The sequence below is a fragment of the Ascaphus truei genome, chromosome 12, assembly GCF_040206685.1.
Source record: "Ascaphus truei isolate aAscTru1 chromosome 12, aAscTru1.hap1, whole genome shotgun sequence".
NCBI classification, from domain to species: domain Eukaryota; kingdom Metazoa; phylum Chordata; class Amphibia; order Anura; family Ascaphidae; genus Ascaphus; species Ascaphus truei.
In genome coordinates this window covers 15,345,265-15,373,026 of record NC_134494.1, presented here as the reverse complement: position 1 = coordinate 15,373,026, position 27,762 = coordinate 15,345,265, and the positions used below count along the sequence as shown (strand labels likewise).

Genomic DNA, 27,762 nt, shown 5'->3' with positions numbered 1-27,762 from the left:
TGCGCCCCTGGCTCAGAGGACCTGGTGATAAAAGAATGACATTAGAAGTTAGAACGTGCCAGATCTGGGGGTCACTCTGGCGTAGCGTGCAAACGTATCATACTGGGCGCGCGAGGTCCCGGCTTCCCACCAACGCAGGAATTGAGTGAAAAAGAGGGGTATTCAGTGTGCAGAGGAGGGGGTGGGGATTGAGCGTGAGGAGGAGGGGGGGAGGAAGTGAGTGAGAGGGGAGGAATTGAGGAAGTTGAGTGAGAGAGGAGGGAAGAGAGAGTTAGTGAGGAGGGGAGGAATTGAGTGAAAGGGAGTGGAATTGAGTTAGAAAGGAGGGGGGAGAGTGAGAGAGGAGGGGGGGAGAAGAGAGAGGAAGGAGGGAGAGTGAGAGAGGAGGGGGAGAGAGAGAGGAGGGGGAGAGTGAGAGAGAGGGGGAGAGTGAGAGAGAGGGGGAGAGTGAGAGAGGACGGCTGAATGAGAGAGGAGGGGGGGAGAAGAGAGAGGAAGGGGGAGAAGAGAGAGGAGGAGGGAGAGAGAGAGGAGGGGGGAGAGTGAGAGGGGGGGAGAGTGAGAGGAGGGGGGAGAGTGAGAGAGGAGGGCTGGGTGAGTGAGAGAGGAGGGGGGGGGGAGGACACAGAGAAGGGAGGAAGAGAGAGGAAGGGGGGAGACAGAGAGGAAGAGTGAGAGGACGGGGGAGAGAGAGGAGGGCTGGGAGATTGAGAGAGGAGGGGGAGAGTGACAGAGGAAGGTTGGAGAGTGAGAGAGGAGGGGGATAGTGAGAGAGGAGTGGGATAGTGAGAGAGGAGAGGGGGTAGTGAGAGAGGAGGGGTGAAGTGACAGAGAATAGTGGGGAGAGTGAGAGAATAGAGAGAGAGAGTAGAGAGGGAGAGAGAGAGTAGAGAGGGAGAGAGAGTAGAGAGAGAGAGTAGAGAGGGAGAGAGAGTAGAGAGGGAGGGAGAGAGAGAGTAGAGAGGGAGAGAGTGAGGGGGTCTTTACATTTTCTTTGCAGGGGGGCCCAGAAATTGTAGTCACGCCACTGATCCTGTGGCCACAATATGCAACTAAAACCCCAATTTAAGTGAAATATTACAACTAGTTAAAGCTGCGCAGGCTTTAATGCAGCATGAGATAAGTAATGAGAAAGGTTTAATAATGACGCAATGCCTGGTGTCAGCGAATGTGGATGTGCGCGGATCTGGTCATTCTTAATTCTAGCTGATTTTGCTCCCACCCCGACAGCACTACAGTAAATGATAAAAACACTGTAAGTACTGTTTGTGCCGGGCGAGCCTGTCATAACACACTGAGCAAAATAATGTAACTGCTCTGGTGCCTGAGGCTAGCATTGCATTGCAAGGGAATGCCTTCAGGCACCTAAGGGGTTACCATAAAACATAAACACCGTACAAATAAATAATCATACAAAAACATAACATTCATACGGCCAAATATTAAACCCATGACTAGCTCGCCCCTGGGGCTGCTAAGGGATACATATTTTAAGACGTTCTACATCGCTAATATTGTTTGTTTTAGGTTGGCTAATCTAATCTCGCCTATGTATATAGTGGCCATTATATACATAGGCGAGATTGGCTTAATGGCAGCCTGGGGTAGGTGCTAAAAACTGACGCTATGTTTGGGCGGTAGCGCCATGGTAACGATAGTGGCCGGCGCGATCAAAATGCAGTGCTTCCATGAGGCAGAATGGGAAGAAAGAAGATCCGGCGCCACTGCAAGTGACAAGCATCCAGGCCACTTCCGGGTAAGTTGAAAAAACTTTATTGGCGCATTACACACACACGGCTACACCATGCTCTCCCCCTCAACGCGTTTCGTCTTGGACGAAGCGCTGTTCCATAGCGTGAAACGCGTTGAGGGGGAGATCATGGTGTAGCCGTGTGTGTGTAATGTGCCAATAAAGTTTTTTCAACTTACCCGGAAGTGGCCTGGATGCTTGTCACTTGCAGTGGCGCCGGATCCTCTTTCTTCCCATTCTACTCCTCAGAAGGCTGCACGCGGGATACCGGAGAGCAGAGGAGAGCAGGACCCAGATCAGAGAGCTTCTATAGGTGTGGGGTATCCCTCCCAGCTCTGATCTATCTAGAGGTCCCCTATTGCACCCTCCTCCGTCCACCAGTGACTGCACTGACACCTACGGGTGCCGAGACCACAACCGGAACGTAGGACAGTTTTTTCCTTCCATGAGGCAGGCCTTAGAGCACGCGATGCAGAGCGCCAGCGCACGCAAAGCAACAAATCAATGTGTTTCTGTCGTACGAGGGCCGGGTCACGTGGACGGGTCGCCCAATGAACCAGCTCTGTCACGGTCACGCCCCCGACACGCGCACCTCACTCCCCCTCCCCCGTCACAAATTGCTCCTCCTAGAGGCGCGCGCTAAGCCACGCGCACGGTCACGCACGCACCCACAAGGACGCGGCCGGTGTCATTTGCCATTAATGACTCATTTCTGTTAAATTAAACTCATATCGTTAAATTAAACTCATATGTACGGCTGGACAATATACCCCCACCCTGAGGCATACTTCTATCTAAGGGGTGCGCAAACTTTTCCCCGTGCACACCCCTGCCTGCTCTCCTCGGCGCCTACCCCTCCCCCCCTGCTCGACCCCGGCGTCAAATGACAAGCGGGGTCATGTGACATCACGCTGCCATGGTACTACGATGACGCGTCGCGGGAAGGTAAGTGTGTTATAGAGGCCTCGCGCGGTCCCCCGGCATTTAATTTAAATGCCTGGGGGGAGAGCGCCCCCCCCCCCAGAAAATCTAGCCCCCCCCCCCCCAGTTTGCACACCGCAGCTCTATCCCACAATAACCGCCATTTTACCTTTTGTTCCAACATTGTCCCTTACTCCCTCTACATTGTACTCTCTCAGGAGCAGGGCCCTCATTACGTCTCTGTATCTGTTTGCGCTTGTTTGTCCTTATTGTAAGACATTCTGTTTATACAATGGATGTCTCTTGCGTTCTTCTCAAGGATGTCTTCTTTCTACCCCCTTTGTATCTAAAACCCTCTCCCGCCTTAAACCTTTTTCACTGACTGCCCCACACCTCTGGAATGCCCTTCCCCTCAGTACCCGACTTGCACCCTCTCTATCCACCTTTAAGACCCACCTTAAAACACACTTGCTTAAAGAACACGATACATAAAGCTTGGCCCCCTGCAGACGCACTTACCAGAACTCCCTCCTACTGTCTCTGTACGTTCTCCCTACCTACCAATTAGACTGTAAGCTCCTCGGGGCAGGGACTCCTCTTCCTTAATGTTACTTTTATGTCTAAAGCACTTATTCCCATGATCTGTTATTTACATTATCTGTTATTTATTTGATTACCACATGTATTACTACTGTGAAGCGCTATGTACATTTATGGCGCTATATAAATAAAGACATACAATACAATACAATACAATGTCCCTCTGTACGGCCTCACCGCGCTGCGGAATAAGCGGGTGCTTTACAACGAAACGATAATAACATGTGTTATTGTATGTGCAAACACGTTGAAATCACCCTGTAAAAATAACCCATTTTTTTGTTTCTTTTTTACCCTTATTGGGGTTGAGTGAATCTGGACCAGAAAGAGCAGCAGTCTTGTCAGCACACCAGCCCAGGCGGGCTCCTGGACACCATCCTTATAGGGTGCTTTGTGTCCTTAGGAGCCTTCAGCTCACCTGTGATTTAGGCTGTGCTTATAGTGACCGATGATGTCACCCGTCGCCATAGTTGTAATTCAAGTTTAGGCGATGTCGCTGGCTACAAGGCCAGTGACGTCATAAAAGGGGAAGGCCGAGGGACGGCGAAGCTCTCTGATTGGCCACAAGGGGAGACCGTTGGCGAAAAAAAATCAAATAACAGTGATCACCAGATTTTTGGTAGCGCTGTCGCTTGGTCGCGCGCACGATAAGCGCCGATGATGGCGATAATGCATTTGTTCAGACGCGACGTCGGCACTATAAGCGCAGCCTTAGTTAACCCTGGCAATTGAAATAATGCGCTCATTAAAATGTTCCACTGCAAAAATAAAAATAGTTTATTTTTATATAGCAATGACATAGGGTGAAAGAATATATTAAGCGCAAATTAATTAATAAACATAATATTGTATCCAGGCTTCTACCTACTGCCATAGTGCAAGCCATTCCTATCCACTTCATATTTTTTCGTTACTTGTCTGGTTGCGTTTGCGGCCCATATTTGTTTTTTCATGTATAGCAATGACATGTACACAACACGGTATATAGAATTTTTGCAGGCACAGGTCCCTGGCCGGAGAGCTTACAATCTATTTTTTGGGGCACAGGGTGATAAAGTCACTTGCCCAAAGGTCAGAAGGAGCTGACACCGGATTCACTGAGCCACTCCCTCATGTTATTGATTATATACACCAGTGGTGCGCAAACTGGGGGGCACAAGATGTTCAAGGCGGGGGCACGGCGGTTGCAGACGCCCCACGCTCTTCCCCAAGGCATTTAAATTAAGTGCCCGGGGATCGCGTCAGGCCTCTGCAACTTCCCTTGCCTTGGGCGACACGTCGCCATGGTAACGCGGCGTCAAATGATGCTGCAGGGTCACGTGACATCACATTGCCATGGCAGCGTGATGCCATGTGACCTTGCAGCGTCATTTGACGCCGAAGACAAGGTAATGAGGGGGCGCGAGCAGGGGGGAGACTGAAAAGAGCTATTAGTTCACTGCACCTATACCATGCCATAATAATAATAATAATAATAATAATAATAATAATAGCATGTTCTTGTATAGCGCTGTTAGTTTTATGTAGCGCTTTACAGAGACATTTTGCAGGCACGGGTCCCTACCCTGTGGAGCTTACAATCTATGTTTTTGGTGCCTGAGGCACAGGGAGATAAAGTGAGTTGCCCAAGGTCACAAGGAGCCGACACCGGGAATTGAACCAGGTTCCCCTGCTTCACACTCAGTGCCAGTGTCTTTACTCACTGAGCCACTCCCTCTCCCTAATTGACTCCTAATTGTACCTGTTACGTCATAGGCACTTGCTCGTTTTCTAGGGGTGAACGGGCTGACTGCTCCGACAGAGCGGCCGGCTCCATCAAAACAGATGTGCTGCCCTCTCTACTTCCGCTCCAGGGGCCTGTTTGTGATCAAGAGAACGCATGCCCGGAAGGGATGGGGCACCAGGTGGGCGCTCTGGTGCCCTGTAAGGTTTAAGGTTTAACAAATACAGGCCCCATCACAGCACCGAATACCCGGATCGGGAGGCTGGTGCGATTCCCAGCCAGGGCTACCGGCAGGTGCCTGGGTGTAATGTAGTCATTGGTGGCAGGTGACAGTTCCACGACAATAGAATGAAGTAAACAGCTGCTTAGCTGAAGCAGCTCAGAGATGGAAATGGGACTTTTTAGCCGCGGCCGTTTAGCCGCGGCCGTTTTGGCCCTGAGGTAGGTGATTAGCGTTACGGTTATGCGTTAAGATTTTTAGGGTAAGGGGTTAACGTTAGGGTTTTTATGGTAAGTGGTTAAGATTAGGGGTTTTAGGATAAGGGGTTAATTGGTAGAATATTTAGGGTAAGGGGTTAACGTCAGTTTTTTTTTAGGGTCGCGGGTTAAGGTTAGGGTTTTTAGAGTAAAGGGTTAATGTTTGGGTTTTTAGAGTAAAGGGTTAATGTTTGGGGTTTTAGAGTAAAGGGTTAACGGTAGGATTTTTCGGGTAAGTGGTTAACGGTAGGATTTTTCGGGTAAGTGGTTAACGGTAGGATTTTTCGGGTAAGTGGTTAACGGTAGGATTTTTCGGGTCGCGGCTAATTCTCCTAGACCGGCTTTGAGACAGCTCTTTCTTCAGCTTACCTTTAAGGAACAGAAGGAGGAAATACCATCCAGGTCAGTAAGGCCACACCGAGCCATCCATAGCACCTGCAAGTGTGACAGCGAGGTTCCAAGGTCCCTGTAAGAGGGGGACACACAGCAAAGTGTTATGGACCCTTCAGAACATCCAGCCCCTCCTAGAACCTCAGTGAACCAATGAAAGTGGCACAGTGGTTAACCCAGTGTTTCCCAACTCCAGTCCTCAGGCAACCCCAACAGGTCAGGTCTTAACGATATCCCTGCTCCAGCACAGCTGGGTCAATCAGCAGCTCAGTCATTTTGACTGAGCCACCTGTGCTGGAGCAGGGATATCCTTAAGACCTGACCTGTTGGGGTTCCCGGAGGACTGGAGTTGGGAAACACAGGGTTAAACAATCAAAGTATTTTTAAATCCCTTGTTCAGACGGCAATGGTCTTCTTAATATCCAAATGCTCTGGGTATTTTTTTTTTAAAGCATCTTTACCTAATCTCTTTTCCGATAAGACTGTTTGTAAATTGTTGGGTATACAGGCATATTGTTCACCCAGAGTTGTTTTGTTTGACTAATAGCAGCAGCATGAGGTTAAAGAGACTATGGGAGAGGACAATGGTTTTCCATTGCCAGATAAGCATAGAATTAAACAGGGCCTGAAGAAACAGATACCAGTACAGTAGTTATAGAAAGAGAAGAAAGCCCCTATTGGGTGCACTTATAACCAGTCTGACAAATGGGAAGTGGTGAATGAGTTAAGAAAAATTACTTTTATTACACATATAATGGGGTCGGTTAATAATAGGAACAAATATTAAAGGCTAAGGTAGATGTGTGGAGGATTAATAGCGTGCCACCTAGAGAGGGTAGTGCCTAAGGCAGCGCGTATAGTGCCCGCGACGGGCTGCTAGCGAAAGTTATATTTCGCTTTGCGACGGTGCCGCTGGCTTTCTGGCATTTCATTGGTTCAGGGGCTGTCACATGAGGCGACAGCCCCTAAAAAAAATCAAATATTCATCTTCCAAATTTGGCGACGCGATGTCGCTCCGTCGCATTGTCGCAGTCGCGCTTACTATAAGCGCACGCGGCGGCGGCAATGTATTTCTTTTTGGCCGACGTCGCCCGTCGCGGGCACTATACGCACAGCCTTAGGAGGGAACTAGCCTATATGCTAGTTCTATTCATACGCAGTGACAATCCCACATAGTACTGCTGGTTCGGAGGTAGTCACAGGATATCCCTTTATACGGCCAGGATGTGAGAGAGAAGTCACTAAAGGTTGGTAACGGGAAAAGCTGCCCTCACAGTGGATGCTGCAGGGATGTCCAGCAGCCTATGAGTGTGAGTGTAGGCCCACAATAGCGCTGACCAGTAGAGAGCGCTTCAACGTTGCAGCGAGCACTTTATTGGTTGTACCTGAAGAAACAGACTCATTTTTACCCAACACGTTGTTTATACAATGATTTTAGCACTGCCTCTTGAAAAGCTCCATAAACCTCTTACCCAGAGGTCTTCTGAACCCCTTGACTGGCAGACACGCCAACATGTATTAGGCCAGGGCACAAGCTTATCGTAATGTCTGTAGCAGTTCCCCGGTACAGAATCTTTTTGAAAACCCATTTTTTTTTGTTTTTTAACATTACCAGTGTCCATTTCAGCTCACTTACTGGGGGAAGGTGCCACCGGTTCCTCCCCTCCCCGGGAAAGAAAATGGAGGTTTCAATCGCCCGCTTCCCACGGGCCAATAGGAATCCGCCACGTCATCCTTTGCGACTTCCTATAAGCAATAGTGACGCGGGAAATTAAAAAAACCAGGACGTACCGGAAGCACCTTCCCATTTCAGTGGGAAAAACTGCCCTTAAGCTGCCTGAGCAACTAGTGTGAAATTAGCTGCAGCAGTGAGTCTAAGGCGGAGTCCATGGTGTGAGAGACCGCGCGGGGGCGTCCGCACGGGGCGCGAGCAGATTGCCTTAAGGCAGTGATCGCGCCCATAGACCGTGCGGGCGCACACGGGCGGAGGTCAGCGCGCGTTGCGCAAGAAATCAGTCGAAACGGATTTTTTTGGCGCGACACGCAGGTCACGGGAGCGCTTCGCCCAATGAGGGCGAACCAGCTCCGTGATGCTCCTAGGAACGCCCCCCCCCGCCCCCCCAGCACCCGCTTTCCCACAGCCTCCGCACGCCTCAGCGCAGGCGAAGGCGCCATGGCCCGGGCGTAAAGGTCCTTCGCGGGCCGCCAGCTAAGAGCCCTATAATAGGGGGACGGTCTTCTTACCTCACGGACAATATCAGACTGTTGTTGAGTTTCAGCTGCCTTAGGCTGGGCATATAGTTACCTGCAACATTCAGAGACAACATTTACATCTATTAATAATAATCGGGTTTTTTTTATTTGTATAGTGCTGACAGTGTACGCAGCGGTGTACATAACATTTTTGCTGGTGCGAGTCCCTGTCCCGCAGAGCTTGCAATAAATTGTTTGGTGCCTGAGGCACAGGGAGATAAAGTGTCTTGCCCAAGGGCACAAGGAGCTGACACCGGGGTTTGAGCCAGGCTCCCCTGCTTCTAACTCAGTGTCATTGTTTTCAGTCATACCAAGCTATCTTGCCTCTCTGTTACACTCCAGCGTGTGGTTTGAGAGAGTGCTTATAAGGCGATATAGGATGAGTTACAGGGCAACCACATTATAGCATGCATAAGGCTTGTTCTATAGTAGGTGTGGGCTCGCGCCTGTGCGAACCGTGTGCACGTGACGCACTCTTTTTGTGTGTATGCTGTGAGCGACAATCTTGGAAGGTACTGTGTGTTTGTGTGTGTCACTGGGTAACTGTGTGTGTGTGTATAGATTGTGTGAGTTAATAATTTATTAAATAATATTTTTAAAATAAAAAAGACATGTTGGATGAATAAAAATTATTATTTTTATTGTGCAATGTTGATAATATATATATATATATATATATATATATATATATATATATATATATATATATATATATATATATATATATATATATAGTGGTTGACAAATCACCAAAAAATCTACTCGCCACACAAAAAAATCTACTCGCCACCTAGTACCAAACGTGTGCTGCTTGGGCCAATATTTACTCGCCCGGGGGTTAAATCCACTCGCCCTGGGCGAGCAAATGTATAGGTTTGTCGAACACTGTGTGTGTATATATATATATATATATATATATATATATATATATATATATATATATATATATATATATATATACATACACACACACATATTACAGCGGCGGTAGCTGCGTGGCCCTATTATAGAAAGGCTGACTAACCACAGCCAATTAGAAGTGACGCACACACGCACGGTGGAGCAAGCGCGCCCACTATAGAACAGCCCTAAGAATTGAAGTAAGTATAAGCAGGGCTGGAGACAGCTTATACAGGGACCTGAGCACAGCTTATACAGGGACCTGAGCCTCAAGGATGTCAAGGTGGTTAAAGGGTGTGTAACATTTGGAGGTTAACGGGGGGTTAGCAGGCCCTCAGTACCTGCGGACCCAGCTCCAGCTGCGAATGAGCGACCAGCAGGGTGGCAGAGGAGGGCCCAGTCGTACACTCGCTGAAGTTGTACCCGACTTCCCGGTCGGGCCCTACTTCCGGTATCGGCCGCGGCAGGCTCGCCCCAAAGCTGCCGGGCCCGTGACAGTTGTACCAGCTCTCCAGAATTTACGGTCATGTGATCGCTTCAGCAGCAATCACATGGTCACCTGAATCCCCTCCCCCCACCCCAGCCGACCCCTCTATTTGAGAGGCATGCCCGATCAACTCTTGGAACACGAGCTTTTGTGCCATGACATACCTAGAACGTCAATAGAGCCTCAGGGGTGCAAGGGCCTGTGATGTACTAGATGCTTATTAGGCATTTTGGAGTATCTAGAACTAGGTAATAAACTAATGGGTTTCAGCCCACGTTGAAGATAAAAGTGCAGTTCCCTCCAATATGATCTATATTAAAAGTGAGCTCCATGTGATGCCCTACAAATCAGATTACCAACCGTATATATATATATATATTTACTTATTTATACCTTTTTATCATTTACATTTCTAAATACCGTATCCACGTGGCAACTCCACAAGGCAGTACAGAGCTGTTTTCCATGCAGATTACAGAGGATTTTATCAGAAAAAAATTCTTACTTTAATCTTCTCAGAGAAGGTTCTTTAAAGTCTTTTATTGTCACAAAGGATTGGTCCCCGCTGGCTACTGCAGCGCCCGCCAAGAGCCGCCCCTCAATGGGTCCGGGCTCGCTGCTAGGGAGGGCCGCCGCGCTGCGCGGTCAGTTCTTTCAGCAGACTGGAAATTTGTGCTCAGTACTCGCGACGGAGCGCTAGGCCACGCCCCCGGTGGTTCAGCCAATGAGGGCGAACCTGCCGGGTGACGTCATGGCCGCGCCCCGTCACTCCCCCCTGTCTTTCCCCCTGCAGCTCACTGCAGAGCAGGGTACTCGGCTGCATGTGCCGCCAGCCTGGCAGTAGCGCGTGCAGCGCAGGCAGCGGGGCCGTAGCCTAAGTGATAGGGACCTGGCAGGGATATTAATTTAGGTTTAGGGCTGAGGTTTTTTTTAGGGATGAAATACACTGTTTCCAAAAAAATCAGTCAGCAGAGAAAAAAAAGGAGTGCTATTCCATAAGACGCCTTACGGTCCAGTATGGGCATAAGGGGCAATATTCATTAGGATGTGTGGGGAAGTGTCTTTTTGAGTAGGACTGCTTAAGACTGAGTAAGACTGCTTATGGGCATGTGGTCTTTCTGGGTTCATGGGGTTCAGCCCTCATCAAATAAGTGCTCCTTACCAAAATTTCCCAGGCTGCTGTCACTGGTGTCCACACACATCTGAAGAGCCTTAGCGTCTTGCAGATTCTCCACCCCGGTTAGCGCTTGCTGCAGAGAGGAATAGATGACTAAAGTGATCTAATGGCAGTGATATGTTCACAGAGTTAATGGACAGTCCCACGTAGGGCCAACGTGACCTAATGACAGTGAAGTGTTTAATAGGATAAAGGGTCAGCTCCAACAGGAAGCAAAGTGACTGTCACGGGAGACCAGGACTATCACACCAGGGATCAATTCGCCAGACAGAAACACAGAGTTTATCAAATGTATTTATTGCAAAAATAAATATCCACAACTATTTACAGTAAATCAACACACACACTTAAAACTGGGAAACTGGGGTTACCCTATAGAACTGCGTGCAAGGACCTCCCTAAAGAGATTGTCTGTCCTTTCTTCCTGCAGTGTCCTATGCAGCTTCTTTCCAGCTGCCTCTGCTAAAGAACTCTGAGCTCACAGCTAAGGCTGCGGCCCCGCTGGCGCTGGCGGCGCTCTTGCTTGAGAGCGTTGACGTCCCCAGCTCTCCAAGCATGAGCGCCTGGTGTCCTGTCTATTTTGTAAGCACGCGCGTGGGGGCATGGGGGCTTGTTGAGCGCGCTTCAAAGTCTCTTTTTTTGGTCTCCCCAAGCGCCAAGCTAGGGAGAGCGTGCGTGCCCACACACGAGTTAGCAAGCACCGCGTGACCGGGAACAATTTACATTTCAGGAACTAAACTCGGCAAGCGCCGCGCGCTCAGCACTAGCGTGGACGCAGCCTTAAGCTGCGTCCATACAGGTGCAGACCGCGCGGCCGCGTCCGCTGAGCGATCAGACCTAAAGGCAGTGATCACGTCTATACAGTGTGCGGGCGCGCGATGCACGTGAAATCAGTCAAAACTGATTTCTCGCGCGATAGGGCGGTCATGTGAGCCAGCTCCGTGACGTCACTGGCCCGCCCATAGACACGCCCCCGGACGACGCCATGTACTAAGGCCAGGCTTTCCCTCAGCCTCCGCACAGCTGCATCCTCTATGGACACAGCCTTAGGCCTTGGCCATGTTTGGCGCTTGCTGGCGGAAGCGTGCTGACGCGCGCTCCCGCTCAGCACTGAGCCCCTACAGCCGCAATTAGAGCGGCTTTAGTAGGGGCTCACCTGCGCTTCCGCGCGCTTGCGGAAGCGCAGGTCTTAGGGGAATTTAAAATTCCCCCGCTTGCCGGTGAGACAGGCCGGTCACGTGAGCGGTTCGCCCAATGAGGGCGAACCAGCTCTGTGACGTCACTGGCCCGCCCCCGGCCAGTGACGCGCCCGCCCCCTGACGGCCTGCTGAGAGCGAGTGCGGTAAGCAACCGCAAGGCCAGGGAAAGCACCCACTTTCCCTGAGCCTCAGCGCGCCTCAGCACGCCAGCGGTAAGCGTGTCCGAGGCCTTAAGCTGTGCTTATCGGATCTAGCTAGGGGTCTCCCTCCCCCCAGGTGTTTGCAATATGACCCAGCCCCTGATTGGTGGGTGGAAATGCAACAACAAACAAAGTTACATGCAAAGAGTTACTTGGAAAGGTCACAGAGCACTCTGCAACATTCCAGCTCAACATAACATTAACCCCCGTTTCCTGATGTGCTGGAACCAGGCTTACAATACAGAGATATATATACAGAGATATATATATATATATACACACACGCACACAATACAGATGTATTACTAACAGGTAGGGGTAATGGCAGGCTTGACCTTTATTAAAAGCAGACACATTTACCCCTTCCGTCACAGTGACCTAATAGCAGCGACATGTTTAATGGTTTAAACTAAAGGGTCAGTCCTACGTAGGATCAAAGTGACATAATGACAGTGACATGGTTAAAGGGTCTATCCCAAGTAGGATGAAGGCGACATGATGACAGTGACATATTTTATGGGTTAAAGGGTCAGTCTCACATACGATCAAAGTGACCTAATAGCGGATATATGCTTTGCAGGCACTTATATCTCTGAAGGCATCTTACCAGTTTACCTGGTGACAGGTATTCATCCACAAGACCATCATCTTGTTCTCGGTTGAGTGGATTGGGGTTTAGAAGTCCCTGCCACCCCACATCTGTCACCCTGACACTGGCAGTGCCAGGGCGTGCGTCCACTCTTCTATCCATGTGGGACATACCTATAAATGCAGGAGCAAATTGTCAAGACCCCACGGGTTTTCAACTCAGGTATCAGATCTTTTAGTTAGCGGTGAGCAATATAGTGTTGCAGGGGCTGGTCTAATGAACAAGACTTTCGAGTCAAACATCCATCAGCTAATATACAATCTGTTTAGATAACAGCTGACCTGCAATCTGATTGGTCCCCTGTCGGTGTATACTGTATACAGTACACATCTTTGTTGCCTCTGCTACCAGATGATTCCTCATCTTCTGCTACTACAGATGCCAGTTCCTGAAACCCAAGTTCTGCCAGTCTTTTATTCTGAAACCAGTTACATGTTTACTACATTACCAGCTGTCCCCACCTTCATAAGATTACAGAGGACAGATCTGAGTTTGAGACCTGTCAAGTCCTAACCTAAATATACACAATGGGCCATAGGACACCTTCCGATCTACAGGAAGGTGTCTTATCAAATAGCACCCCTTAGTAAATATGGAGCTGTGTCTTTGGAGTCGTGCCAAGTGGGGCAACTTTTCATCCACAAAACGCACCCCAACAAAGTGTATCACTGTTTTTTTTTTATAAATATGGACCATCGATCTGTATATTTCTCTCCCCTATATTATTATTGCAATTAAAGCAGGTATGGCATAATTTCAAAAACTGTGGCTCTCCAGAATCCTGATTTTTTGGGGCATTTTCATGCTATTTATCTCCTGAGATATTGAGTCCTTTAAAACAGAGCCTGCATGTAGTAACATGTCCGTTGTGAGCTCGCCAGATTACCGGGAGAATAATGCTCATTCAATTCTGCCTTTGACTAGCACAGGAGTGGCCGACTCCAGTCCTCAAAAGCCACCAACAGGTCAGGTTTTAAGGGCATCCCTGCTTCACCACAGGTGGCTCAGTCATAATGACTGAGGCACCCGTGCTGAAGCAGGGATATCTATAATACCTGACCTGTTGATGGCCCTAGGGAACTGGAGTTGGCCACCCCTGAACTAGTAGACGGTCAACGACTTACTCCTCTCTATTGAAGAAAGGCCTTCCCACACTTCCTTCACTAAGAGAATGGCCCATCCATTTCCTCCCGTGAGTGAGAACAGAATTCCACTTCCTCCTTTGCTTATGCACCGGCGCTCATCTTCTTCTTCCTCTCTAGGAGAATGACGCTCACCCTGTGTTGCCACCTGCTATTGAAGACTAACCCGGAGAATTTTTGCAATCACATTAAAAAAATTTTTAATTGATTAATTTTTATTGATATATTTACAATCATTGATATATTTACGTCAAATGGCGCCGAGTTGCCAGGACAACGGGACGTCACGTGATGTCGCGGCAACATGCGGCGTCGCGTTGCCATGGCAATGTGGAGCTGCGTGTCACGTGACGTCCTGTTATCACGCCATTTGACGACGTGGAGCCATGTTAACGATTCCCTGCAGGTGGAGATGCCGCTGCTGCCGCAGAAGGTAAGAGCCGAGGCCGGGCCCGGTGATTTCACAGGAAAATCCGTAACCCGGAGATACGTGGCCGAAACCCGTAGTCTCTGGGTCAAAGCCGGATTGGTGGCTACCCTGTGCTCACCTGCTCCTTCAGGGCGGTTCCCGTCACTCATTTTTTGTACCCCCCTTTTTGTTTTTACCATGATGGGAAATGGGAGGTCCTCAGAGCTGAGCAGCTCTGGGCAGCCCCATTGCCGAGATACTTACCGGTTTAAATCTCTCTCCAGGGGAAACAAAATGTCCGCTACATCTAGGACCAGTAGTAAGAAGCCGCACCATCATTGGTTGCAGCTCTTTGTTGGACGGCTACTGAAATTCCCTTTAAAAACCACAAAACAATACCGGTAACTTCACCTGTGTGTATCCTGGGAACTGGAGGTCCCGGAATTGAAAACAGCTCGGTACCGCTCCGGAGTTCTCCTCGCCCCCCCCCCCACCCCCCTGGTTCCAATCCTGTAAAGAAAAAGAGAGTTTAGTTAGGGGGAATTGCAGCTTTAAGCAGTGATGTTCCAATTTCCACACCATACCAGTTCCAGCATTTTATTGATTTCCCTTTATCGTCAGTCCCTTGACGCTGCAAATTGCTGATTTCAGATGTGTCAGCACTGACATCATTCAATCAGTCCCCTTTTCGCAGTTAACCCTCTGGGTGCTCCAAGATGTAGCCACTATGTCATGGGGTGGTTAACTCCAGTTCTCAGGGGCCACAAGCAGGTCTGGTTTTAAGGATATGCCTGCAACAGTACAGGTGGCTTAATCAGTGGCTCAGTCAGGATGACTGAGCCACCTGTGCTGAAGCTGGGACATCCCTAAGACCTGGCTTGTTGGTGGCCCTTGAGGACTGGAGTTGGCCGCCCCTCCATTAATGTCGTGGGGTCTGGCACTCCAGGGATCCCTTGACGTAGTGTGGCTACGCCATGCCTTAAAAGAGCTTGTTTTCCAAGGGAGATCGCATCCTATGGAGGGCAGAACATGATCTGTAGTGCAGGGTTAAGGGACCCAGTGGTCACATGATCGTCGTTTGCCAGAGATGTCCCATGGCGCTGAAAGGGTTAAAAGTGCAATTCCCCCATAGCCAGCCAGAACCCCCCCAACTCCCTATTTATACAGACAGGGACGGCAACGGGGGTGGGGGGGGGGCAGTCTGCCGGGGTTGGCTTCCCGGGCCCGGTGAGTCGGGGCACGGCCGCCCGGGCCCCCTGTGCGGCCGTCAAGAGGGGGGGACAAAAGATAATGGCTGCCGGTCGCGGCCCTCTGATGTCAGCACGCGTCAGCTTCCAGTGCGCTGACTGGAAGCTCGGCGTGGGACACAGAGTGAGGAGGCCTGCATCTAATGGCCGGTCGCAGCCGGGCCCCGACTCTCCGCCGGACCCCGCAGCCACCAGTCCCCGCAGCCACCGGTCCCGACCATCCCCACGGTATGTCCACTTTTTGTATATGTATTGTGGGGGGAGTGTGGGTCTTTTTATATGTATTGGGGGAGTGTGGGTCTTTTTATATGTATTGGGGGAGTGGGGGTCTTTTTATATGTATTGGGGGAGTGGGGGTCTTTTTATATGTATTGGGGGAGTGGGGGTCTTTTTATATGTATTGGGGGAGTGTGGGTCTTTTTATATGTATTGGGGGAGTGGGGGTCTTTTTATATGTATTGGGGGAGTGTGGGTCTTTTTATATGTATTGGGGGAGTGTGGGTCTTTTATATGTATTGGGGGAGTGGGGGTCTTTTTATATGTATTGGGGGAGTGGGGGTCTTTTTATATGTATTGGGGGAGTGTGGGTCTTTTTATATGTATTGGGGGAGTGTGGGTCTTTTATATGTATTGGGGGAGTGGGGGTCTTTTTATATGTATTGGGGGAGTGGGGGTCTTTTTATATGTAATGGGGGGAGTGGGGGTCTTTTTATATATATATTGGGGGGGAGTGGGGATCTTTTTATATGTATTGGGGGAGTGGGGGTCTTTTTATATGTATTGGGAGGGAGTGGGGGCATCTTTATATGTCTTGGGGCTTTTTTATATGCGTTGGAGGGGTTTTATATGCATTGGGGCTTTTTATATATGCATTGCGTTTTTTTTTTTATATGTGTATTGTTTTTTTTTTGTTATGTATTGGCGGTCATTTTTATATGTATTGGGGAGGTGGTTTTTTGTATGTATTTGAGGGGGTTTGTATATATTTGGGGAAGCTGTGGGGGTTGTATGTATTTGGGGGTTGCGGATTTTTATGTATGTATTTGGGGGGGTTTGTATATATTTGGGGAAGTGGTGGGGGTTGTATGTATTTGGGGGTTGCGGATTTTTATGTATGTACAGTATTTGGGGGTTGCGGATTTTTATGTATGTACAGTATTTGGGGGTTGCGGATTTTTATGTATGTACAGTATTTGGGGGTTGCGGATTTTTATGTATGTACAGTATTTGGGGGTTGGAAGTTTTTTGCATTGGGGGTGTTTTTTTGTTTTTTTTGGTACAGTATATATTTTGTGGAGGGGAATTATGTGAAGGGAGGGAATTGAGTGAGAGTTGTGTAATTGACGGAATGGGGAGAGGAGAGAGGGAGTGAGAAAAAGAGGGAGTAGGGGAGAGAAATACATGTGAGGAGGGGACAGGGATTGAGGGAGAGTGGGGTAATTGATGGAGGGGAGAGTTGAGACGGAGGGGAGAAAAATACATGGGAAAAGGGAGGGAAATAGGGGGCTCGCGAGGTGTAAAATGGGGGGGCTCGTGACGTGTGAAATAGGGCTCACAACACTGCCGTTAAAGTTGCGTCCTAAAAAAAAACAATGTCATGGTAGGTGTGCTATGGGGGGTGGGGGAGGTGGGGACCTGCTCCTTACATTTGTCCTGAGCCTCAAGATTTCTGTTGGCGGCCCTGCATACAGAATTTAACAAGTCTGAGGCTACAGCCCCACTGTCTGCGCTGCATGCGCGCCTGCCAGGCTTGCGGTGCGTGCAGCCGAGTTCCCCGGGCTGCAGTGAGCTGCAGGGGGGGGGCGACGGGGGGCGCAGCCATGACGTCACCCAGCAGGTTTGTCCTCATTGGCTGAACCGCCAGGGGCGTGGCCTAGCGCTCCGTCGCTAGTTTTACTCACAATTTTTCTGTCTGCAGGGGAAAAAAACGGACAGCGCAATGCGGAGGCTCCCCCTCGCAGCGGGCCCGGCCCCCTTGAGGGGCGGCTATTGTGCCCGCAGAACCAGCGGGAACCAAGCCTTAGTGGCTTCTTTTGGGAACTAAATTCATAAGAGGCCTCTAAATAGGGGAGTGTTTGTCAACCAAGTGTTTTCTTTACCCTTATCCCGATAGGGGGAGTGAGAGGGAGGGGGAGTGAGAGGGGGGGGGGAGTGAGGGGGGGAGGGGGGGAGGAGTGAGGGGGGGAGGGGGGAGGAGTGAGGGGGGGAGGGGGAGTGAGGGGGGGGAGGGGGAGTGAGGGGGAGTGAGGGGGGGAGGGCGAGTGAGGGGGGGGAGGGGGAGTGAGTGAGGGGGGGGGGGCTTCTACTCCTGAAAACTCTTGTTGAACACACAAAAGGGAGCCAGAGGAAATCAAGCCCCTCCCAAGTCTTACATATTAAACAAATTCCATTACAGAAAACCATAAAAACAGAAGGAGAGATGATTCTGTTTGGAAGATTTAAGGATCAGTTAGAATTGCTGTTAACACATTATTTTTAAAAGTCGTTAAAAGGCTTAGGACCAAACTGGACTAATGGCAGTGCCATGTTTTTTAAAATATTTCCTTATCGCCTGTGAGCATATTTTAGCAATACACAAACACAATAAAACAAAACATTTGGACAAATACAGGGAGTGACAGTGTACAGCTGGGGGGCGTGCAAGATTTTCTGGGGGACGGGGGGGTGCGACGGTTACAGAGGCCCCGTGCGCTCTTCCCCAAGGCATTCTGTAACTTCCCTTACCTGATCTCCGGCAGACACCCGGTAAGAGGGGGGGGGGGAAAAGGGGGGTGGAAGGGGGAGGGAAGAGCAGGCAGGGGGGACGCAGACTGAAAAGTTAGCGCACCCATGGTTTACAGAACAAGGTGATTGGGGAATGGACTTGCAAACTAAGGCTAAGTCCCCGCTAGCGCTGAGCAGGCGGCGCGTGCGGAGGAGACTTACATATATGTAAGTCCCCGCTCACGCGGTGCGCGTGGCGCTCGTGCACACACGCTCAGCCGCGATCGGCAAGTAGGTAAACAAAAAATCTATACTTACCTGCGTGCTGAACTACCTGCAATGCCCCCCCTCCCGCACGCGCACAAGCCAGACTCCCGGCGCTCATGCATGGAGCGCTCTCCAAGCATGAGCGCGCTCAGCGCCAGCTGGGACTTAGCCTAACAGTGTGCGCTTCTCTGGTTCTCTGGTACGACCAATTAAACTCTGCATAAACCATCCAAAAATAAAATGTGTTTCTCTGGCTTATGAGCTGGGCAGTGACGCGTTTAAGGGGTTAGTCCATCGTACGACCAAAGTGTACTAATGGCCAATGCTAAAAAAATCAGCGATACCGACCTCAAATCAGTAATGCGCGGTGACATCAGCGAGAGTCGATAAGTCTGATGCAGATATAGATAGGGCTGTTGACACACACAGTCCTACAAATGCCCGTTCATTAAGGATCCTTTCTTCGGCGTCTTTAACCACTAATAAGATCTGAAATGCACTTAGAAATCCCTTAGGATTTTCAAAAGAGCTTTCGGGCGGGTCTTGCATTAAAGAAACATGATGCATAATCAATTAATTAACTTCTTTTTTTTTTCCCCTGCTGAGAGGCACTTTGGCCCAATGATCTGTAGGACAATCATTTAGCAGGCACTGTGGATATAACAGGGTTGCATCTCCACCATCCCTGTTTAAAAAAAGTAGTTATCCATGCTAAAAAAAAAAGGGAACCCCCTTTTTCCCCGTAGCCAAACCGTGCAATTTGTAGCTCAGAGGACACCTGGTTACAGATACTTACCGCTGAAGGAAGCGCGTTGCAGTCTTCTCCAGGGCAGTGTCCCGCGGGCCAATCGGAAGCCGTAGCGTTACTTGCTATTGGCCCGCATGACATGGGGAGTTAAATACCAGGAAATACAAGCTTTAATATAAACGATAGATATAAATAGATTGTAAGCTCTTCGGAGCAGGGAGTCCTTTTCCTAAATGCTACTTTTACAGTATGTCTGAAGCGCTTCTTCCCTTTATGTGTTATTTGTATTTTTTGTTATTTATATGATTGTCACGTGTATTACTGCTGTGAAGCGCTATGTATATTAATGGCGCTATATAAAATAAAGATATATATATATATATATATATATATATTATACAGTTAGGTCCAGAAATAATTGGACACTGACACAATTTTCATCATTTTGGCTCTGTACGCCACCACAATGGATTTGAAATGAAACAACCGAGATGCAATAGAAGTGCAGACTTTCAGCTTTAACTCAAGGGGTTGAACAAAAATATCGTATGAAACGTTTAGGAATTGCAACCATTTTCATACACAGTCCCCTTATTTCAGGGGCTCAAATGTAATTGTACAAATTAACACAATCATAAATACATTTTAAATTTTTAATACTTTGTCGAGAATCCTTTGCAGGCAATGACTGCTTGAAGTCTGGAACGCATGGACATCACCAAACGTTGAGTTTCCTCCTTTGTGATGCTTTGTCAGACCTTTACTGCAACTGTCTTCAGTTGTTGTTTGTTCGTGGGTCTTTCTGCCTTAAGTTTTGTCTTCAGCACGTGAAATGCATGCTCGATCGGGTTGAGATCAGGTGATTGACTCGGCCATTGCAGAATATTCCACTTCTTTGCCTTAAAAAACTCCTGGGTTGCTTTCGCAGTATGTTTTGGGTCATTGTCCATCTGTAAAGTAAAGCGCCGTCCAATCAACTTCAATGAATTTGACTGAATCTGAGCAGACAATATATCCCTATACACTTCAGAATTCATCCGGCTGCTTCTGTCTTCTGTCACATCATCAATAAACACTAGTGACCCAGTGCCATTGGAAGCCATGCATGCCCATGCCATCACACTGCCTCCACCGTGTTTTACAGATGATGTGGTAAGCTTCGGATCATGAGCCGTTCCAAGCCTTCTCCATATTTTATTCTTCCCATCATTCTGGTACAGGTTGATCTTAGTTCCATCTGTCCAAAGAATGCTGTTCCAAAACTAGGCTAGCTTTTTTAGATAGTTTTGGGCTGTTTTTTTTAGATATTGTTTGGCAAAGTCTAATCTGGCCTTTCTATTCTTGAGGTTTATGAATGGTTTGCACCTTGTGGTGAACCCTCTGTATTTGCTCTCGTGAAGTCTTCTCTTTATGGTAGACTTGGATAATGATAAGCCTACCTCCTGGAGAGTGTTCTTCACTTGGCTGGATGTTGTAAAGGGGTTTTTCTTTACCATGGAAAGGATCCTACAATCATCCACCACTGTTGTCTTCCGTGGACGTCAAGGCCTTTTTGTGTTGCAGAGCCCACAGTGTGTTCTTTTTTTCTCAGAATATACCAAACTGTTGATTTGGCCACTCCTAATGTTCCTGCTATCTCTCTGATGGATTCTCTTTTTTTTTTGCAGCCTAAGGATGCCCTGTTTCACTTGCATTGAGAGCTCCTTTGACCGCAAGTTGTGGGTTCACAGCAACAGCTTCCAAATGCAAATGCCACACCTGGAATCAACTCCAGACCTTTTACCTGCTTAATTGATGCTGAAATAACAAAGGAATAGCCCACACCTGTCCATGAAACAGCTTTTGAGTCAATTGTCCAATTACTTTTGGTCCCTTGAAAAAGAGGGGGCTACATATTAAAGAGAAGTAATTCCTAAACCCTTCCTCCAATTTGGATGTGAATACCCTCAAATTAAAGCTGATAGACTGCACTTTAAGCCCATATTCATTATTTAACTGTAACTTGAATTTATTTTGGTACACAGCCGAAATAACAAAACTTGTATCAGTGTCCAATTATTTCCGGACCTAACTGTATGTATGTATATATATATATATATATATATGTAACGGGTATTCCCCCACCCCCAATCGCAGATACAGTGAATGTGGGGGGAACCTATATGTTACCAGGTGTGGTGCGTTATACCTGTCAGGCTCACAGGAGGTCTGAGCCTCCGCCAGTGAGAGCCTGGGGTGAATCCTCTGGAACGTTCTCAGTTTCAGCGCCTCCATCCTGTGTAGGGTTCTAGGGATGTAGAAGGTTGCCTACACAGGACCCGCATATACAATAACCACATACACAGGAATGTATATAACCAGTTTATATATGCAGGAAATAACACACTTAATAACATATACTACTAACACTCCCCCCTGGAGAGTAACTCCACAGTCACCGTATATCCCCACACTGGGTCCACAGCCCAACCCCCTTGTCCCGTGGTCAGCGCTGCCACTATGTGTAGTTGTGATATGTTAGGATATGTTGGTGCACTTATGGGGGTACCTGCCGAGCGCTCCTGCACTCGGGCCTGCAAGCGACTTCGAAAAGGATCTGCCGCTTGGTGATCCTGTCTGATCCGATGTTTCCTCGCACGGGTCCGCCAGGGGCGATCCCACCCTGGAGATAGTCTCTGTCTCTGTGGGCACAAACTTGAGCCCAAGTCTGTTCTCTGGGAGCGCAGCGTCCGCTGTGTCCCTATCTAACACTAGTACTACTGTGACAGGGTCCCTAACCTAGGGCCTGTCCCTGTAGCACCACAAGCTGGGGAGTGAAGACCTATCTGAGGCCTAGGGGTTACTGGCCTAATCCGTTCCCCTAGCTCTTCCCGGTCCTAACTGCTAACTAATACTCCCAGCACCTGCAGCAACCCACTGCACTAACTGTACCTGCAGCAACGCACTGCAACCAACTCACTGCAACCTGCTTGGTACCTGCAGCAAACGGCTGCACACACACTATGCCTTCTTGTCAGCACTCACAGCACTGACAGCCGTGACACTGACAAGGCTGCACCTCACACGTACCTAAGGGCAGGGTCCCTAACCTAGGGGCCTTCCCTATGAACTTACCCACTAACCTAGTGGGGAGTGGGGCCTACCTGGGACCTGGGGTTTCTCTGGCCTAGTACAGCAGAGCCCTGCTCTGTGTACACTACCTTCCCCAATCTCTTCCTGGATCCAACTGACAAAAACCCTGTCTGCACACAACATTGTTGCAACTCTGCAGCATGAGAATCTGCCAGCTCTATTGGCTTCAATGCTGCCTGTGACCAGGGTGAAAGTGCAGTCCCCAGAGGCTGCTGGGAATTGTAGTCCTTGGCACAGCTCTTTCCTATGGGGAGCGCGTGCACGATCTTTACTGCGCATGTGCGACGCTGTAATGGCCGCCGCTACGCTTAACTGCGCCTGCGCAACCTCCCAGAGCTCCGGCACACTGGCGATGGCCACCGCTACCCTGGCCAACCTCTGCGCATTGCGCGAACCTCGCACCACAACCAAGATGGCGGTGCCCGCCGGGAGAAGTCGCCGTCCCCTTTCCCCACTGCCACAGGGGTAAGGCAGGGGGCAAAGGAAGATCAGGGGAACCGGGGGTGACCCCCTTATACTCTCCCCCTGGTGAAAATACCAACGTCCCCGCTTGGAGAACAGCATCACATTACAGAAAGTTGCACAATAAAAATGCATTGCATAAACTGTACAACTTAACATGTTGACTTTAACATCACTGATACATGGCATATCACACACAGTAATACCCGAGGCCAGCTGAATTTTAGCTGTTTGCTGAGACCAATGGTGGGGTGTCCCTAACTGATCATGTGGGGGTACCTCACTTTTACGTTTGTGAGCCTCCCCCGGGAGAATCTCTGGGCGAGCACGCTCTCTGGTAATAGTCACCGGTTCCGTACTACTTCCTCCCCCTGGTGGAAGGAATAGCACAGTGTCTCTTGGCCAGACCTTTACCCGGCCATCCGTGGCATGGATGCAGTAGGCCAGGAGGTCTTGCCTTTTTCCGCGGTCCACCACATGGTGAATGGAGCGCTCCTTCTTGGGCTCAAGGGAGGCAATTTTTACTAAATCCCTCGCCACACAGTCCTTGTCCCTACGTACTTGCGAGGCTTCCGCTGGGAAGCGAGCAATGGACAATGTCTCTTTCCTCAAAGTCTCTGTTTCACCCGGCAGGGAGTAAAGGGTAGATACCTTACCACTGCGGTGATTCACGGTGGCCAACAGGTCCTCGGGGACGCTGCCAGTTCCCACGTCGGCTGTCTCGGGAGCGTGGGATCCCCGTCCTGGGACCATTTGGGTCGGAGCGCACGGGCTCACACTCTGTTCAGTTATGGTGACACACAGATGTCCAGCTACGTTCTTCTGCTCAGCATGAACTTTAGTTGGGGCATTTTTCACGGCCACCTCCACCGGAGCCTGTGGGGAGTAAGGAGATTCCTCACCACTCCGCTGGCTTGCGATGGGTTCCTCTTCCTCTGGAACACTGTCAGGTACCATCTGTGTTTCACTGGACACCACGATGTGGCTGACTGTTCTCTTCACCTGGACGATAGGCACTGGTCCACTCGCACCACTGGACAGCTATCTTCTAAGGGAGACACCTCCGCCAGGACGCGATGCCGAGTGGAGCCATTCGCCCTGCTGGCCAGACTTAAGGAGCTATCGTGCTCCACGGTCACCGGGAGGCTCACACCCAACACCCCTGGGGCAGTCAACTCACCCTTGTCGTCATTAGCAGGTACTGATCCCAAGCTGGGGATCGATGGTACCATTGGAGTAGGCCGGACTGGCCATTGTAGGGCACACGGGCCCATATCAGGAATCACTGCAACTGAGGTAGTTGGTTCTTTATCTCCAGCTTCACTGGTGTGGTCCGCCGGCTGGCGCATCACCACAGCTGGTTGTTGGTCTCTAGAATCACTATGAGGGGATGGGGGTAGAGACACCTTACCCTGTGATTCCGGAATCTGCGGTTCAAGAATCTGCAGTCCTGAGTGTGAAACCGAATCTGGAACCGTGGTTAGGGCGCACGGGCCCTCTGTAGCTGAGGTGGGCTGGTTAGCCGCATCTTCCTCTGCGGGTTCCGTAGCACACAGCAGCACGGGTTGGAGGAACTGTGTCCCGCAGCAGGCACACTTGGGACCCCAGGTCTGTTTGCCACCTGGGAAGTCACACTGATTACAAACACATCTTATACACCCCTCTTCCTCCACCACTGCCACCTGGTATTCTATTGGTAGCCTAAAGTGGTTAAAGTCCATACCACCAGATAGATTCAAGTCCTTTTGTAGGCACGGGCACACAAAAAAGGATATTTTCCCTCCTTTTGACCGCCATGCTCCATACAACTGAGGGTGTGTTTCTCTGCATTCTGTACTGTCTTTAGTGGGGACAGCGGTTGCTGATTGCTGTTCACTGTGCTTACTCCCCCTGGTGGAATTTAAAGGAGGGGCACGCTCTATCACTGATTGGTTCGGGCTCTGCACTGAGTCACTCACATTGCGGGGGCGGAGCTCTGGTTTTCCCGCCAGTCCCGGACGGATTTCTGCAACACAATTTAGTGCAGGCTTGCAGTCGGCAGCACATGGGCTCTCCTGCTTTGGCGGGAGACGCCATTTAGGTGTGACTCACTGGATGAGGGAGCCTCCATTTTGATCACAGTTCTGTTAATCTCACTAGCTCTCTGTGTATGTAAGAGGGTAGCCTTCTGGTGGGGCTTCTAGGAAATGTAAAATCAGAGGGGCATTTTCCCAGCATATTTCCTGATCTGCTACTAGCCATAGTCTACTACACTGGTCAGTGGGGTCGTACCGGTGCTCTATCCTCTTCCACCTTTGGTCTAGGGCTCTAGGCCCAGGAGTCCCTTTAGGGCCTCACAAATTTCCTTCAACTTCACCGCACTAGTGGGAACATTCCCTACTACTACCACATGTTGCGGGGATACTTTTGTCCTCTTGGCCCGTTCGTGGGCCTCATGGCTTGCGGGCCCAAACATGGTAAAAAATATGAATTGGACAGTTTGGAAAAAATTGGAACAGGGCACCCCAGGGGTATCTCAGCAGCGCCTCCAAATGTAACGGGTATTCCCCCACCCCCAATCGCAGATACAGTGAATGTAGGGGGAACCTATATGTTACCAGGTGTGGTGCGTTATACCTGTCAGGCTCACAGGAGGTCTGAGCCTCCGCCAGTGAGAGCCTGGGGTGAATCCTCTGGAACGTTCTCGGTTTCAGCGCCTCCACCTGTGTAGGGTTCTAGGGATGTAGAAGGTTGCCTACACAGGACCCGCATATACAATAACCACATACACAGGAATGTATATAACCAGTTTATATATGCAGGAAATAACACACTTAATAACATATACTACTAACACTCCCTCCTGGAGAGTAACTCCACAGTCACCGTATATCCCCACACTGGGTCCACAGCCCAACCCCCTTGTCCTGTGGTCAGCGCTGCCACTATGTGTAGTTGTGATATGTTAGGATACGTTGGTGCACTTATGGGGGTACCTGCCGAGCGCTCCTGCACTCGGGCCTGCAAGCGACTTCGAAAAGGATCTGCCGCTTGGTGATCCTGTCTGATCCGATGTTTCCTCGCACGGGTCCGCCAGGGGAGATCCCACCCTGGAGATAGTCTCTGTCTCTGTGGGCACAAACTTGAGCCCAAGTCTGTTCTCTGGGAGCGCAGCGTCCGCTGTGTCCCTATCTAACACTAGTACTACTGTGACAGGGTCCCTAACCTAGGGCCTGTCCCTGTAGCACCACAAGCTGGGGAGTGAAGACCTATCTGGGGCCTAGGGGGTTACTGGCCTAATCCGTTCCCCTAGCTCTTCCCGGTCCTGACTGCTAACTAATACTCCCAGCACCTACAGCAACCCACTGCACTAACTGTACCTGCAGCAACGCACTGCAACCTGCTTGGTACCTGTAGCAAACAGCTGCACACACACTATGCCTTCTTGTCAGCACTCACAGCACTGACAGCCGTGACACTGACAAGGCTGCACCTCACACGCACCTAAGGGCAGTGTCCCTAACCTAGGGGCCTTCCCTATGAACTTACCCACTAACCTAGTGGGGAGTGGGGCCTACCTGGGGCTTGGGGTTTCTCTGGCCTAGTACAGCAGAGCCCTGCTCTGTGTACACTACCTTCCCCAATCTCTTCCTGGATCCAACTGACAAAAACCCTGTCTGCACACAACATTGTTGCAACTCTGCAGCATGAGAATCTGCCAGCTCTATTGGCTTCAATGCTGCCTGTGACCAGGGTGAAAGTGCAGTCCCCAGAGGCTGCTGGGAATTGTAGTCCTTGGCACAGCTCTTTCCTATGGGGACCGCGTGCGCGATCTTTACTGCGCATGTGCGACGCTGTAATGGCCGCCGCTACGCTTAACTGCGCCTGCGCAACCTCCCAGAGCTCCGGCACACTGGCGATGGCCACCGCTACCCTGGCCAACCTCTGCACATTGCACGAACCTCGCGCCACAACCAAGATGGCGGTGCCCGCCGGGAGAAGTCACCGTCCCCTTCCCCCACTGCCACAGGGGTAAGGCAGGGGGCAAAGGAAGATCAGGGGAACCGGGGGTGACCCCCTTACACACACATACATACATACATACATACATACATACATACAAACAATGATGTCAAGGGGGAGGGTCAGACGGGGGGAATTATTTAGCTAGAGCAGATTTTAACTGTGTGTTTCAAGAAGGGCCAGCAAGACAAGGGCAGTGAGGGGGTTTATCAACAAAAATAGAGAGGTAGGAGGTTCAAGCAACGTATAGAAACAGCAATCCCCTCCTCAAAAATGTGTGGGTTTTTGTTTTAAATCATACCTGATCCGGGGAGTCCCTCAAAGCTGACCTGTGGCGTCCCTGACCTCCTGGAGCCTCCCCGGCTCCTGCGATTAGTTTTGCCGTCACCGTAGCAAGGACTATAAGGGCGGACTAAAGCAGCTTTCTACACGTAAGGCGGCGATTATAGTACAGGCGTGCGCTCGACGGATCTCAAGGAGTCGCGTGTTTGTCACTCGATTAATCCAGGGAGGCGTGGCTGTGACATCACCAGGCTGGTTCGCTCGCCCTCACTGGCTCAAACGCTCACGTGACACGGCCGTCACGTGAAAAAAACAATAAAGATTTCAAAATCCTGCTGCGCCGTCGCGCTTCCTGCACTATGGCCGGCCTGATAGAGGTACTGCATTTTGTTCACATCTTCGCACTATGGCTGTAGCCTAATTCTCCTGCCTGCCATGTCTGTATTAGTCCGCGGAAATATGCTGTTTGGGTGGCTGATTCCAGTGAATATCTCTGTTTAAAAATAAATATATATTTATTTTTTTCGAATTCCCTAATCACGCTATGCTGAAAAGTTGTGGAATACGGCCGGCATGAGCTCATAGGAGGTCCATGTTAAAATGAATAAGAAGCAAAAAGTGACACCTTGTGATTACCCAGAA

At 49.8% G+C, this 27,762-nt stretch overlaps 1 protein-coding gene across 4 annotated transcripts in view; it reads right to left on the bottom strand.

The window, feature by feature from the left end:
- LRRC56 (leucine rich repeat containing 56) overlaps positions 1 to 14,769 on the bottom strand; it is a 57,418-nt gene extending 42,649 nt beyond the window's left edge. For 3 of the 4 annotated variants that reach the window (XR_012787541.1, XM_075566780.1, XM_075566782.1), the window contains exons 1-5: positions 14,689 to 14,763; positions 12,685 to 12,839; positions 10,664 to 10,751; positions 8,106 to 8,166; positions 5,841 to 5,937 (exon numbers count right to left, since the gene is read on the bottom strand). Coding sequence is in view for 3 of the 4 variants with exons in the window: in XM_075566780.1 (XP_075422895.1) it covers positions 5,841 to 5,937; positions 8,106 to 8,166; positions 10,664 to 10,751; positions 12,685 to 12,837 (399 nt within the window). In the remaining variant the exon portion in view is untranslated. Of the gene's footprint in view, positions 1 to 5,840; positions 5,938 to 8,105; positions 8,167 to 10,663; positions 10,752 to 12,684; positions 12,840 to 14,688 lie in introns of all 4 variants that reach the window. The other variant, XM_075566783.1, reaches the window with a different exon arrangement.
- Between the last annotated feature and the right edge of the window lie 12,993 nt (positions 14,770 to 27,762).